The 15,674-nt window shown below is 41.7% G+C and overlaps 1 protein-coding gene across 2 annotated transcripts in view; it reads left to right on the top strand.

Annotated features, from left to right (window-relative positions):
- Positions 1-12,086, top strand: part of ZDHHC7 (zinc finger DHHC-type palmitoyltransferase 7) — a 43,637-nt gene extending 31,551 nt beyond the window's left edge. For both annotated transcript variants that reach the window (XM_038367978.2, XM_038367979.2), the window contains 3 exons: positions 5,111-5,192; positions 8,014-8,144; positions 9,790-12,086. In XM_038367978.2, the coding sequence (XP_038223906.1) occupies positions 5,111-5,192; positions 8,014-8,144; positions 9,790-9,966 (390 nt within the window). In that variant the 3' untranslated portion in view covers positions 9,967-12,086. The remainder of the gene's footprint in view (positions 1-5,110; positions 5,193-8,013; positions 8,145-9,789) is intronic.
- Positions 12,087-15,674: the final 3,588 nt, after the last annotated feature.

Raw genomic sequence — 15,674 nt, 5'->3', positions numbered from 1 at the left:
CCTTTTCTTTAAACAACACAGTATGTTACTAGTTTTTAAAGTTCGCAACGTGACATAATTATATGCCTGGGGGTAGGACTTGGATCAGGCTGATATAATATGCTGGTACCTCGCTCAAGCTGTGATCTTGTTCTGCAGAATCTCAATTTTCATTTAAAAAAACATCTGTTTAGGGTGGCAAAGAAAATCTCGAATGTGAACTGATTGTGATAGCTATATGAATCTGCAGTAAGCCTTGAAGAGTAGCTCTGAGATGCCTAGTGGTGATTTTTAAATGTCATTGTTAACAATTTAATTCCTCAAGTAAGAAAGGAGAGGGAGCATACCTACGTCTGCACAATTTACAGTGAGTGACTACTTTTGGTGCCACAAGTGAGTGTTGTTTAGGAGAGGGCACTTCTTTCCTTCACTAAAGAAGGAGCCTGGTAGAGCCAAGTTGGGAATCTGAGCCCCACTGAGGGGGCATAAAACAAGGAGCTAAGGAATTGAGGTCAGAATGCAACCATATTTGAGCATCTGCACAACAGGCTGAATGGCAACTCACATGAGCAGACCTTGGATGAGTACCACTGCCCTTGTCCTTCCCCTAATTTCTCCCCTGCCTTGGAGAGGCTATTAGTAGATATTAGCCATGCTTGTTTTAATTGGGTGTTTGAGTCAAGTGTTTCAATGACTTAAAATCCAGTAGTTCTTCTTCGAGTGCTTGCTTATGTCAATTCCACATTAGGTATGTGTGTGCCGTGTGCAACATTGCCAGAGATTTTTCCCTCAGTTGTATCTGTCGGGCCAGTTTTAGTGCCCTCTGGACCCATGCGCTTATGCGCCGTTATAGGGGCACCACCAACACTGCATCCTTCTCAGTTCCTTGTTACTGCTCAAGACAGTTTCTGGAACAACTCTTGCTTCGGCAAGGCATTCTTCTCAGTGGTTTCTTCCTCTGTTTCATAGTTTGTTTTAAGTATAGTTGTAGTGTATGTATTGTAAATAGCATTAGTGCAAATAGTTAGAGCCCCAGTCTCCTTATCGTCAAGGGGCTCTCTTTGCTGCTGGGCCAGGCATGCCTGGTCCACAGGTTTCAAACCCGGTGACACTTGTGGCAAGCCTATGCCCATGAGCAACCCATACTCCAGTTGTCTGAAGCGTTTGGGAGAATGTCCAGTCTCCTGTCTGCCACCGGTCTCCAGACTCTCTGCATCAAATGGAGGCTGAGAGGGTACCGCTCCACCATGGTCACTTCAGGAGGGTTCTTCATCTGAGTCGGGCAAAACCATACATCCAGCCACTACCAGCACCCATCCTGTGTACCACCCAACCTCAGTACGGGTCCCCCCACTGGCACCTGGCCAAGTGAACAGTGGTCTATGCAGTGGCTGTACTGGAATCCTTGGGGGTTTCCCCCGGTACTGGGTCCACCTTCCCGCCGATCTTTCTTAGTTGCTTCTGAGAGGTGGACTCCCCCTCCATCCTGCTCTACATCGAACCTCGACTCTGGTGCCAACCCCAGTATCCATATTCAGGATGTAGCCCCCATGGATGATGTTGAGGCTGAGGAAGAGAAAAAAACTCCTCCCTCTGGTATAAGCCTCTTCTTCCTCTTCCTCCTCCTCAGATGAGGCTGTCTCAGGGCTGAATATCTTGCTTCCACAGGATGACGTCAGGGCCCATCAGGAGCTTCTAAAGCAGATAGCAGCTATCCTGGGGCTAGAGATTGAGGAACTCAAGGAATCATCCCACATCCTTGTTGACATTCTGGCTGCAGCAGCTCCTTCTGAGGTGGCCCTGTCTATTAATGAGGCTGTAATGGGTCTGGTCAAGGCCCTGTGGCAAACCTCTTCTTCTCTGCCCCCCCACCTCGAAGAGGGCTGAGAAGATATATGTGCCAGCCAGCAACTAGTATCTATACTCCCACGCCTCTCCAGGGTCCCTTGTTGTATCGGCGGCCAACAAGGAGGCAGACGGCACTACCCCCAAACAGAAGGACACAAACTTGTCCTGTTGGGAGGAAAGTTTATTCGACAGCTGTTCTACAGCTACATATCTCAAACCAGCAAGCCCTACTGGGGAGATAAGACTACAATCTGTGGGACTTCTTGTCCAAGTTCAAAGACTCCCTGCCTTGAGTCCTGAGGCATAAATTCTCTACCCTCTTAGAGAAGGATAAGAATGTTGCCAAGGCCTCACTCCAGGCGGTACTAGAAGCAGCTGATGCAGCGGCAAGAACATTGGTCTCTGCAGTAACCATGAGGCGATGTTCTTGACTGCAGTCCTTGGAGCTACCTCACGAGGTCCAACAGTTGATCCAGGACTGCTCTTTCAAAGGCTCCTCATTCTCAGAGCAGACGGATACAAAGCTCCATGGCCTGAAGGACTCAAGGACCACTGTCAGGTGCCTGGGCCTCTATGCTCCGTCAACTTTTTTGAGGAAGCACTTCAGGCCTCAGCAACTGCCCCGCTTCTCGGTTCTGCCTCCGAGACGGGAACCCTATACTAGTTCCCAGTTTGGACCTTACCTCCCAATTGGTTTTGGATTGATTATCTCACTTCAGCCCGACATAGTTTTGCCTCGGGCACATGGCCATGTGCACTTGCATGGTCTGGCACCCAAGGCCGTGACTCAGACACCTGCAGATGTGGTTGCTTCAGTATACACCCCAAACAGACACCATTTGGACTCAGTGCTTACTGTTCAGCCCTCATCCTCATTTCCCCCATCTGATGGAAGCAGCTCCTCTCAGTGGTGTTGGGCCTCCCCTTCGTCACCCCCTAGTCTTTGGTGTCCATAGTCGTGGATGCTTCCACCCAAGGTTGGGAAGTCCACCTCGGTTCACTCAGGGCCTGTGGTTCCAGGAAAAGCTCAGGGCAGTCTGCTTAGCTTGCTAAGTGTTCCTCCCACAGATCCCAGGAAAGGTAGTGCAGATACTGATGGACACCACCGTGGCTATGTTCTACATCAACAAACAGGGAGGAGCCTGATCCTCTGCATTGTGTCAGAAGGCCATCCATATATGGGAATTCTGAAGCACTCCACGCACCTCAAAGCTTCACATCTTCTGGGAGCCTGGAGAATGCCCTGGCAGATCACCTCAGCAGACCCTTCTTCTCTCACCATAAATGGTCCCTTTATCTAGAGGTCACCAGGTTCATCTCCCAAAGAGAGGGGGACCTCCCCAGGTAGACCTGTTCGCGACCAAGCAGAACAGAAAATGCCAACAGTTTTTTGCTCGTTGCGTGGGCACAGTCTGGGCTCCCTCTCCATCGTTTTCCTGCTTTCATGGACAGAGCTACAATTCTGTGTATTTGCTCCGGTTTCTCTGGTTCACAGGGTCCTCCTGAAGATCAAGCTTGATGAGGCGAGAATTATTCTTATAGCCCGGGTGTGGCTCAGCACGTTGCACCTGAACGTCGGCTCCCTTCACCTAACTGCATGGAAGTTGAATGGCTAAACCCAGAGGAGCAGTCCTGTTCAGAATAAGTTCAACAGGTCTTGCTGGGCAGTAGGAAGTGCTCCACTAGGGGGCTACCTACTTTGCCAACTGGAAGCGGTTCTTGATATGGTCATCCCATCGAGGCATCTCTCCGACTCAGTCTTCCCTTGCGTCCATCCTGGTATACTTGCTCCATCTAAAGCAACAAGGTCTGGCTCTCGCATCCATCAAGGTGCATCTAACAGCAATTTTGGCCTTCCACCCACCAGTCGGCAGTAGATGAGTGTTCTCTCATGAGATGACACTGCTTTCTTAAGGGATTGGAGAGACTTTACGCACAGGTTCACGAGCTGATCCCCATGTGGGTTTTAAACCTGGTCCTTTCGAGACTCATGGGTCCTCCCTTTGAGCCGCTAGCATCATGCTCTCTGCTGCTACTTTCCTGGAAGGTCACCTTCCTGGTAGTGATCACCTCAGCCATAAGAGTCTCTGAAATCAAGGCCCTTGTGTCAGAGCCTCCATATATGGTGTTCTTCAAGGACAGAGTCCAACTGCGCCCCCACCCAGCCTTCCTGCCAAAGGTGGTTTCACAATCCCATAGCAACCAGGCCATTTTTCTGCCGGTCTTCTTTCCAAAGCCTCACCAGAATTCAGAAGAGCAGCAGCTTCGCTTATTGAATGTTAAGCGTGCCCTCACCTTCTATAGCAAGAGGACGAAATTCTTTCACAAATCCATACAACTTTTTGTAGCAGTAGCAGAAAGGATGAAAGGACTTCCAATGTCAGTCCAGAGGATCTCATCCTGGATAATCTCCTGTATTCAGGCATGCTACAAACAGGTGAATGTCCCATCTCAAGCAACCCTAATCACTCTCACTCCATGAGAGCTCAGGCCTCTTCAGCGGCATTCCTCCTGCAGGTTCCAATCTAAGACATCTGAAGGGCTGCAACTTGGTCGTTGGTTCGTGCCTTTGCATCCCACTACGCCATCATCCAAAAGGCTTGAGATGACTCCAGGTTTGGAAGAGCAGTGTTGCAGTCAGCACGTCCCTGAACTCTGAGCCTGCTTCCTGAGGTACTGCTTGTGAGTCTCCTAATGTGGAATGGACATGAGCAAACACTTGAAGAAAAATCGGTTACTGTCCTTTCCGTAACTGTTCTTTTGAGATGTGTATCTCGTGTCCATTCCACGACCCACTCTCCTATCCCTCTGTTGGAGTTGGCCAGCAAGAAACAACTGAGAGGATTTGGGACCAGCGGCACCCCTTATACTGGCGCATACCCGCACTGCTCAAGAGAGCGTTAGAGCCAGTCTGACTGATGGAGGGAAAAATCTCCGGTAGTGGCGCACGCGACACGCACACATACCTAACATGGAATGGACATGAGCAACACATCTCAAAGAATAACAGTTACAGAAAGGTTAGTAACTCTTTTTTTCGCTTTATTACATTTGTAATTGTAATGTGATCCAAAGAGCTAATAAATTAGTGTACGTTGTTGTACTTGCTGAATTTTTTTTATTTGAACTTTGCTGGAGTTGATTTTACTCCATTTTATCCAATTAATGAACGATACTGCACCCAAGCATGTAATTTCCTAACAATAAAAACTGGCTGCAAGGAATGTCTGCTTTACTGACTGACAAAACAATCAAGACTAAGCAAATTTCTATTTATTTCCAGATGTATATAGCCCTAATTTCAGCTCATGCACTCATTCTGTGTGGGTTTCAGTTTTTCTCTTGTGTCAAAGGACAGTGGACTGGTAAGCATGTGTTTATTTCTACCACCATAACCAAGCAGTGTTTTATAAATAAAAAATCATAAAATCTTTGCCAATGTTTCAACTGTTTAATATGTCATGAATATTCTCTTGCCTGCTCATGCCATCTTATTTTCTTGTATGATGCTTAGTTGAAATTTGCTAATTCCTTCATGCTTTCTTGTGCTTATTAGTATTTTAAGGCAATGTTTTGGTGCACCAGAGCTCGCTGGACTCTCAAGATCATTGGGAGAGTTATATGGCTGAAGGAATACCAGGGTCCTTAATGCAAGGGAATGGAGGATTATTGCTGTAAATACCAGGGAGGGCATGTGGATGAGGGGCTCAAGAGTCACCTTGAATAATAACAACAACTAGGGATGGGCTCTAGATCATAGGTGAGGCACATTTCATAAGGCTCTCAATACTGGGGGAAGTCCTAGGACCAAGTTAAGGGGCTTAGTTCATTGAGCCCTGGGTGAGGGTATTCAAACATAAAATTCTTTACTTCAGTCTTTCATACACATATCTATCTTTCATTTTTTGCATGTTATAATGCAGTTTGGAATGTGCATGGCTCATCTCTAGGGGAACCTGTCCGAACTTCTGTGTGATTTATAGTGTCTTCATGCATACTGTGAACAGATTGCTACTTTTTAACAACTTCCTCAGCACTGAAATATGGAAAGAACTCATAATAAATCCCTATCAACTGTCCGGAATTTATGAAAGCTTAAAAAAAATAACCGAGTCATACATACTTCTTGTAGTAGTGTCCTTTTGAGTGCTCCATGTCAGGTGTCCCTGCACCTTTAATGGGAGACATTTGGTAGCCATGCCCGTTCAACACTTGGGGACACCCCACACATCCTCATGCCGCTCGCCAAGGCTGTATGGGGCTGTGGGGACGAACGGCCTTCAGTTCCTTCCCAACGGCCAGAGATGGAATCTGTGGTGCCTGTTCTCTAACATTTAGCTTTTTTTCCTCGGATAGTTTCCTTATAGTTAGTTAGCTTATGGTGTTACAGTTTTTTATTTCTTCCTCTCTCAAGCTATTAAAAAATTTTAAAAAATCATTTAGAGAGTTATGTAGGTAGATCTCCCCTTGTAGGGGTTAAATTTTTATTAGTTTTGATCAGGAATCCTGGGCTCTCTTGGGATTCACGAGGAGCTTCTTCTGTCATGAGGCTATTCAGATAAGTGACCTACGCTCCCAGCGCCTCTGCTGTCTGGGTGATACTCATATCCCCAGTAAGTGCAAGATCTGTACTTCCTTCAAGGGTAGATCCTGAAAACATAGAGCAATTAAGTTTAACTTCTAATGATGGAGCAAGCTGTATGTCCCAGTACAAGTAATGCCCCGTCCACCTCAAGATTTCAGTCACTGAAGATCAGTAGAGAAGTATGCAGCACCAAGTAATCTACAGTACCAAAGTCGTCATCTAGGCCTGCATTGTGCAGGAGGTCAGACAAGATGATCATAATGGTCCCTTCTGACCTTAGTATCTATGAATCTACATCTGCCTCTAAATAGGAGGAGGTATAAGGAGTAAATCTCCAAGAAGCTTTGTCACCGTCTGACAAGTAGGCTACAGAGACCTCAAGTCCCAATGGGAGTTCCATGCAGGCTTCAAATGAGATTGGTATCACAAAGGCAAAGAGGAGTCCGTCATCTAAGACTGACTCCAGTACTGAATTCAAACAGGACAAAGGACTGTTCACGTCCCTAAGTTACTGCAGGGAGCAGAGCCAACTCATCCCATACCAAGAGCTTGGTACCAGCTGCACGGGTACCAAATTCATGCTCCACAGGTTCCCATTCAGCCAAATCTTTGATACCATTGGTACTGCAAGTGTTTAGGAACCCTAAGGATACCTTCTAAGCCAGAGTCTCCTCTGTTTACGAATGCTTGGGGTTTGTCAGTATCAAGACTCTTTTTCATTAACCCCTCTATCACCTAGAGCAGGGAGGGGTTCTCAAACTTTTTTCTACCGCGACCTGCTTCTGACAACAAAAATTACTGCATAACACTGCATGAGGGGCGGGGGTGTACCAAAGCCTGCGACCAACGCCTGTAGCCCAAGCCCCACCGCCCAGGGCTGAAGCCCTTGGACTTCGGCCCCAGACAGTGGGGCTAAGGCTTTGGCTTTGGCCCTCGGCCAAGGGAAGTCTAACGCCGGCCCTGGTCCAAATTTTTCCTTGCTTAACTAATGGATGGACAAAAAAGCCAGTGGGGGAAGAAGGGGCAATAAGACTGTGAGCAGCTCCTGATTCCGAGATACAGCTTAATTTTCTTTCAGCACTACACAAGGCAAGCAAAACATAGCAGCAAGGATGAAAAATCAGGTAGATATAACAGCCAACCAGGAGCAGGCAGGGCTCTTGTGGCTGCAGTTTTTGTGTTGTGTGCTGAATTCATGTCTATCTGCCCTTCATTTTATATCTGGTAAAGTGTGTATCCTGGGCTAATGTTGTACAAAGTCTTACACAAAGATGATTATTGTCTCTCAAATTGATGTAGCCTTGTGGTTACCCCAGGGCAAGACATCTTAATGCAGTGCAATGTAGTATATGACAAGGCAGGACTGCAGTCACTTTCAAATTAGCATTTACTTGTCCAATGAACTGAATTGTCTAAAACTGTAAAGTCTATGGGGCGGAAAGTAAAATCTGGAGTTGAGCTGATTTCACCACTGTAAAATAAATACAAACATATTTTATCACTTTGTATTGAAGGAAGAGGCACACTGTTCTGGAGTTGCTGTTTGCATGGGTTCTTGGTGTGATTTTTTTTTTTCATAATTAAGTTTATTCTTTTCACAGAATGCAGTGACTTCTCTCCGCCTGTAACTGTGATCCTGATGGTCTTTTTGTGCCTTGAGGGTTTTCTGTTTCTCACTTTCACTGCTGTTATGTTTGGCACCCAAATCCACTCAATATGCAATGATGAAACGGTAAAACTTACTTCCCTTGCTTGGTGTAATAATTATAGCTTTATTTGCATATGATAGAGGAGCTTTTATGATGGTGAAAATATTCAAATCTTAAACACACATCTATTATTTCCCCTGCTACTGGGAGAATTAGAAACAATTATTTGCTTTTGCTAATGAGCAGATGTGTAACAAATGTGTTCTCCTTTAGTATTGACTTCCCCTACATGATGCAGTAGGGAGAGACTTTCAAAAGCTTTTAGAACAAGTTGCATTGTCTTTCAGTGGGACTTGTGCTCCTAAATTACTTGGACATTTATGAGTGGGATTTTCATAATTGTTAGATTGTCACCAAAAGTATACATGATGTGCTTAATCTGGGATTAGAGATGTGCTTTTTTTGCACCTTTTTTATGGCACTGAAATAATGTCCTGGCTGATATTTGGTGTTAATCCATTTTCCTCCCCAAATCCCAGTGTAAACATTGGAAGAATGTCATCCAATCTGAGTAATTGATTGAAGATATAAGGGAGTTGAGTTAAGTGGCATCCTGAATTTTCTCAGCTGATGCTGCTTTGCAAATGTTGCATTTAGATATTGAATAGCTGTATGCTTTACAAAAGGGAAAACAAACCGTGAGTGTTCCACTGTCATTAGTGGGAAGTGAGTACTGTAAATGATCTGATTTGAGTTGAGATTCTTATTGGAAGTTTTATTTCATTTTTGCCTAAATTCAATAATTGTAGTTAACAGCTTCTTATTAGCACAGATCCCTAGCATGCGGTGCAGCTAGTGTTCATTTTCGTTTTTTGTGGTGCTTAGTGTTTTGTTTCTCATGAAATACTGTTGCAGAAAAATATTTAATAAATATGCAATGTATTCAGCAAGCTTTAAATACTTACATTGTGCTGCATTCCCCCACAGCTCAATGAATCATTCTGATTTCTTTCTTAGAAAGAAATAGCACTAATTTGTTTCATGCACACCAGTTCAGTGCTTGACGGCGTTTCTGCACAGGGTTTGCAGTATTTCTAGTTTAGACCCCCACATCTTTCTTTGAAGGGGGGGACAGGAAAAAATCTGTGGGATCCCCCAGTTCTGGTCATCCCGTAGTGGGGACGGCTGATAGTTGTTTCTTCAGATCATGGTGTTGGTCTTCCATTCAGCATTAAAGGTTTGCTGGAGAGAAATGCAAGACACTTAGTCCTTGCTGGTCTTGGCTAACAGCATCTTCATTTGTACCCTTTAATATAGAAGTGCACTGTACTGCTACTAGATACCCTTTCGACTGCTGGAGTTTGAGTTGTTCCTGCTCTGAATCTGATGATAGTACAGTGGTGATGCTTCCCTTTTAATCCAAAACTTTGTCTAACCAGATATTCCATGTTGCCATTCAATTTGCTTAAGATTTTTAATGTTGTATAGCGACCAGAGGTGTGCATGTATCTGGTTAGTCTGTGTGTATACATAATGCATACACAAATGAAGATCTTCATAGTCTGAGTTGTGCTAATGAGAATTTTCCTTTCTTTAGGAAAATAAAGTACAAATGTGAAACACTGTTAAAATTGATTGATTTTAAATCAAGGTTTCCTATATCTTGATTTAAATCAGTCCACCCTGGTGGTTAAGTGTATAACTGTTTGTTTGTTAATTTATGTGCAGGAGATTGAGAGGCTTAAAAGTGAAAAGCCAACCTGGGAAAGGAGGCTACGTTGGGAAGGGATGAAATCTGTCTTTGGGGGCCAACCTTCACTCCTGTGGATCAATCCCTTTGCAGGATTTCGAATCAGGCAACTTTTGCTGAGAGCAAAGAAAGGGGGACCTGAGTTCTCCGTGTGAGCCTTTCTAATCATACTTGAACTTGGAAAGAATACTATATAAATATTTATTTGGGGCCAGAAATGGCTGTCTACATATAATCTGTGACCAACTGAAACAAACAAGACATTTGCTTGTAGCAAGCAAAGTTTTATAGTCACAGACATCTCATTAACTTTCAGAAATGTAAACTGGATGCTGTAATGATCTTTCAGCAGGATAACAAAAGAAAGGTGTGTAACCACACTAAAGAAGCCAAAATGTCATCATACTACTGTAACTTATTGTTTAATGGGATTAATTTTGCATTTTTGTTGAACCGTTTATTTGATAAATGTTTTGGGAATTTGTGTTTTATAAAATTTATGAACTGAGGTGCAGTTGTCAATCATGAGATCTAGTAGTTATGCTGGAAGCCCATTTTAAATGACATCAAGCTTTCTAAATTAATTAGTTTTCAGGGAATAATGACTTATTCAGTCCTTTAATTTTATTTATATTTTTATTTGTCCTGATAGTCAGAATTATACTGTTACATCCCACTTCAGACATGCAATCCTTGCATACTAATAATTCGAGATTTGTGCACGTGGTAACATAAACATGTCAGATGCACTCCTCCAGCTCTGACAAATGTCTTCCGTGATTCACAATAGCATGTCTTGTATTTGGCAGTATTAATCTTAAATGGCATTTAGGTAAGTTCTAAACATGCAGTAATCAAATATTTTTAACTTTTAGCTATGGGTCAAATTCTGCCCTGTGATGTGTGTCTTCAATTCTTAGTGCATTGACTTTAAAGGAACTTGTGTGGGGGTATCTGAGGGACCAGTGACTAGATCTTCCTGTAGGATTAAAAATGAATGTATTGCAGATTGGTATAACTTTGATCCAAAGAACAATCATTATTGTACGGTCCTGAGGCCCTTTTGTTTTTTTTGTTTGTTTGTTTTTTTTATTGTATAGATTTTACATCCATTCAGAAACTGGTAAACAGTTCACCAGTCACTTAAATAGAGCCATCGCTGAACGGAGGGAGACTTTCTTCAGAGTTAGGGAATGTAATCCCAGCCTCCTTTGTGCAAGTACAAGAAATCTGAGTGCAAAATGGAAAATGAGTATACAGTATGTAAAGGGAAAATTTTTTCATTTCACCATTTTCCAACCAAAACTGATTGAAAACAAAAGGAATGAACAGTGTAGAAATATAACTGTTTTTTGTGGGTCTGACAAATAACAGTAGTTCTAAGGTATGTTCCTAAATCAGCGATGACACACAATCTGCAAGTGATGAAATACAGCTGAAAATGGGTTATCTAAACACTACAGATAAATGCAAAAATTCTTCGATCATTACTTTATTCTCTTTGAGTTATCCACCGCGCAGGAGGATAAAGCAGGAGCCTTGATGCATAGCTTGAACTGTGCGTGGAAAGTAAACAGCTCCCTGTTCTGGGACTTGCCTTAAACTTGTCCAGTTTTTGTTTTTGTTTTTCCATTAGCATCAACAAGTTTATCCCACCTCAAGCAGTATGATATGCTCAAGGATCTGCCATTAGTAAGTTTACATTCACAGACTAAATATATGCTTTCTTTTCTTAGTGACTTGTTTCTCCATTTCTGTACAAATCTTTGTGGAATCTTAATTCTTAATCATACTGATTCTTCATCACATTTATGTCTTAGTATGTGTCAGTTTACTAAGGGATCCATTCAATATACCATGGTTCAATTAACAAAACTGTGCAATACTTCAGAAGATGTATACAGTGCTTAGGGAGTAGGTATGTAATATGGAGAATTGCCAGATGGACACATCCAATAAAGCCACAGACTAACAAAAATACATGTATCATGTAAATGAGGGGGAAGGTTGGAAGTTGGACAAGAATCTTTGAATATTCAGTTCAACATCCTCCATAAATATTGGAGAAAAATGTATCTGGCTTTGTCATGAGGCTTTTAGTATGTATATTGTTTAATAAAATATACTGATGAAAATCAGAAAATATCATTTAAAGCAGTTGAAACCTGTGACTTTGTGCGTGTGTGTGTGAAATCAAGTTGACTTGGCTTTTCAAACCCTTGTTACATTGTAACTTTTTAATGTAAAAATAAAGTAATGAATAAGTCTAAGTTAATTAACTTCCACTCCCTATCTCGGTCATTATCTTTACCTGTGCTTATTTAGACTGGAAGCTCTTTAGTTCAAGGACCATGTCTCTTTGCTTTTTAGATTTACAAATACACTTACTAAATTTCTCACTGTATGTTCAAAATGTCGTAAATTACAGATTACAAAACCAGAAGGGACCTGCTGTGATAATCCAGACTGACCTCAAACACATGCTAAATAATGACCCTATGTCATGCTTAAGGACACAATCCATTTTAAAGGCATTCAATAAAATGGCCATCTGTTATTGTTCAGCTTCATGGCCACACTGTGTTGGTAATCAAAGGGAGAAGCTGCTGCTGCTGCTGCATGCTCTGGACTAATTAGTATTGGTTGGGTAACAGCCACCTATAAAACAGTAACTGTCCATCAATACAGAAAACTCCCACCTCCACAAAGTCAGATGATCCTCAATGAATTCTTCCCTTCAGAGATTTCATTTCCGTAAAACACTGCATCTGTTTGTATAGACGGTGTATTCGTCTAGAGCAGTGGTCTCCAAAGTGGGGTGCGCAAGAACAGTGAGTTCCAGATGACCATCCCAAACACTAGCTTCAGGAGTAGGAGGCTGGCCAGCAAAAAGAAAAGTTTTCTGCCTTATAGAAGGAAAGGGTAGAGGAAGAGGATGATGAGCCACTTGAAGAAGGGAAAGAGATGAGGGACCCATTTTGGTGGTCTTGGGAGGAACTAAACTGTTCTCTACTGAAGGCCCCAATACATCTGGGGTCAGCTCTTTCCATATGTTAGAAGCAGTTTTCTACTTCTTCGAAGTATTCTTTAAACTGCGAACTACCTGTTCTGTTTATATTGAAGACCATAGAAGATGGTCTTTAATATAGATTTAATGATAGGGGAGGAATCAAAGATGGGGAGGAGGCAAAAGCTGTTCGGGAGTCTTACCTTAAGGTAAGACAAACTACCATTTGATATTTTACTTGTGGAGCTTCCTGGAGAAGTTTTAAAACCAGAACCAGTTAGTTCTGTAACTGTCCCCTTGAAGCATCACAAAATAGTCTTGTGAAAAACAAGCTTTGAAAATCAAGTAGTGGCTTTTCTTTTACATGGATACTTTGATAATTGGGATATTTCAGTAAATTCTTGAAAAGTAGGAGCTAAAGAAGATGTGTTGCAAGACTTCTTCTTGGCGTACTTTTGTTCAGTTTTCAGATGTCTGCTAAAACGGCTTCTGAGCCTCAACTGAAGCAAAACCTACCTCCTGGTTTGCTAATCGGTAATAAAAACCTTATCCAAAACAATGCAGCCTCTTTCTTTACACTAGCTGACTCAAGTCTCTGGTTTTATTTACAAAGCTGTGAAGGCTCCCATCATTTTGCTCCCATCTTTTTTCATTCATGGCAGATTGTATAGAAAACTACCTTAAATGCATTCATATAAACTTATGCTAACACTTTTAATTGTATTTTGTAGCATGTTTTAACAATTTCTGATTTTGAGACGTTCACACACAAGTAGTTAAGCTGTACTCTAGTCTCATTTGTCTATAAAGGTATGTCTGTCTACACTGCATCTGGGAGTGAGTCTTCCAGCTTGTTTAGACAGGCTTGAGCTAGTACACTCAAACTAGCAATGCAGATATTTTAGCTCAGGCTTTCAAGCATAGGAGGATGGCTGGACTTGAGAGCCTGAGCTTCTGGCTGAGCTGAAATGTTGACATTGATGCTTGTAGTGCTCTAGCTCAAGCCCTGTTAGTGTGTCTGCCTGGGCTAGAAGGCTTGCTCCCAACTGTAGTGTAGACATACCCTAAGAGGTCATTCTGTATGTTGCCATGTGACTCAAGTGGCAATTAAACTTCTTTGCAATGCTAATAGAATATGATGAAAAAAAGCTGGTGCTTTTTATTTTGAAAATGAGTCGTGAGCTGCAATGTCTATATTCAGGTATAGCTTTCTGATTATGTTCTGAATTTCTTATAGAAATAGGTACTGCTAGTAGCAGTCCTTTCAGCATTTTCCAGCTGTCCCACAGTAGCAAATCAGAGTAATTTGTATTGCAACAGTATTTAGTACCAAAATAACAAAGTGGATGGTCACCACACATCACAGATGCATAGTCCAATTATTAATATAAGTGAAAACTTACTGTGTACTGAATATTTCAAGTTTTCTTTGGATCTATAATACAGTAAGAAGTTGAAGTATACTCAAGACTATACCTTAATATTTTCCACATGCTTTGATCTGTTATGTAAAATACATGTAAATAAAACATTAAAGAAGAGGTAACACTGTGCTTTCTCGGATATCTGTTTGTTTCAGTGAAGCAATAGGCATGCTGTTAAAGTATAGAAAGGTCTCAAAATTCATTCTTGCACCTTTTATTTAAAAAAGAAAATTCAGAAATCTGGTACAGCAGGTGCTATAACTTTCAAAGCATATTTGAATACACCTTAACAAATACATTTAGAGATTTTTTTTTTGAAAAGACTATGCTTTTGGGGGAGGGGGGCCCTGTGGAAAGGCCAAAGAGGGTGTTTCTTTGTGAAAAATAATTCCAGCCAAGCAGTGGGGGAGGAGGGGTATTAACAGATAAGAACAGTGTTTTTAGTTATGAGATGCTAACAAAACCAATTTGCAAAGATTTAATGTGATACCTTCTTTAAATGTATTTACAAGATCAAATATCAGTATGTTGCCATAGCAAAATATTTTCCCTCATCCTGTTGAGCCGTAAAGTACTAACTACACAATGCTTATAGGCTATCAAGTGGCTTTGTGGCTATGTCCAATTAAACAGGTTGGCGTATATTACTTGCATGCTTACCAATATCAGTTTGTTTTTCTAACGTTTATATGCTTTGGGTGAAAATCTTTAAAGAAAGTATATGCTCAGGGAAATCAGTGCAGAAACTTGAGCAACTTGCTACTAAAATGATTCGCAAAAGCAAAGTAAATCAGAATGTGGAGCTTTTCCATCTGAGCTTTGTTTATACATTACCATATTAACAATCTTCAAATAATGGAATTTGCTCACTTGGTAGATTTATATTTAGCTACATTTCATTCATTACCAATACAAGAGCTTTGTGCAAATCAGATTGTGTACATGGGGGGAATGGAAGTACATAATGCTATGTTTGTACACAATGCATGTTTTATACTAGAAGGTTGGTTGTTGATTCACAAACTAAAATCAAAATATTATTCTAGCTTATTGACATCTAAGGCAATTTTACAGAGTGCAAATTTGAGGACCAAAAAGTACATCTACTATTATATTACAAATTGGGTTCATAGACTGGATAGTCAAGGGTTGAGTTTCTGCCTTGTGCAGGACTGGGAAAGACTCACAGATCATTAAAGTGAAGGAACTAGTTGCTGTTGGAAGACAGCAGTATTAATAACAATTTCATTCTTTCCAACTGTGAGCTTATTCCTTTTCCTTCAAAAGCATGTTAAACGTTCAGTGAACTTTTGTCTATGTAACAAACAAAGTGTTGTGGTTAGTTGTCTTGAAAGTACTGTTGATCAATGTAGGCAGCCAACTAAGGTGGTGTTTGGCTGCTTTTTAAGAATACTTTTCTTGTATAAGTTTG

This window comes from Dermochelys coriacea, chromosome 12, assembly GCF_009764565.3.
Source record: "Dermochelys coriacea isolate rDerCor1 chromosome 12, rDerCor1.pri.v4, whole genome shotgun sequence".
Lineage (NCBI taxonomy): Eukaryota > Metazoa > Chordata > Testudines > Dermochelyidae > Dermochelys > Dermochelys coriacea.
This window is presented reverse-complemented; position numbering and strand designations above follow the sequence as displayed.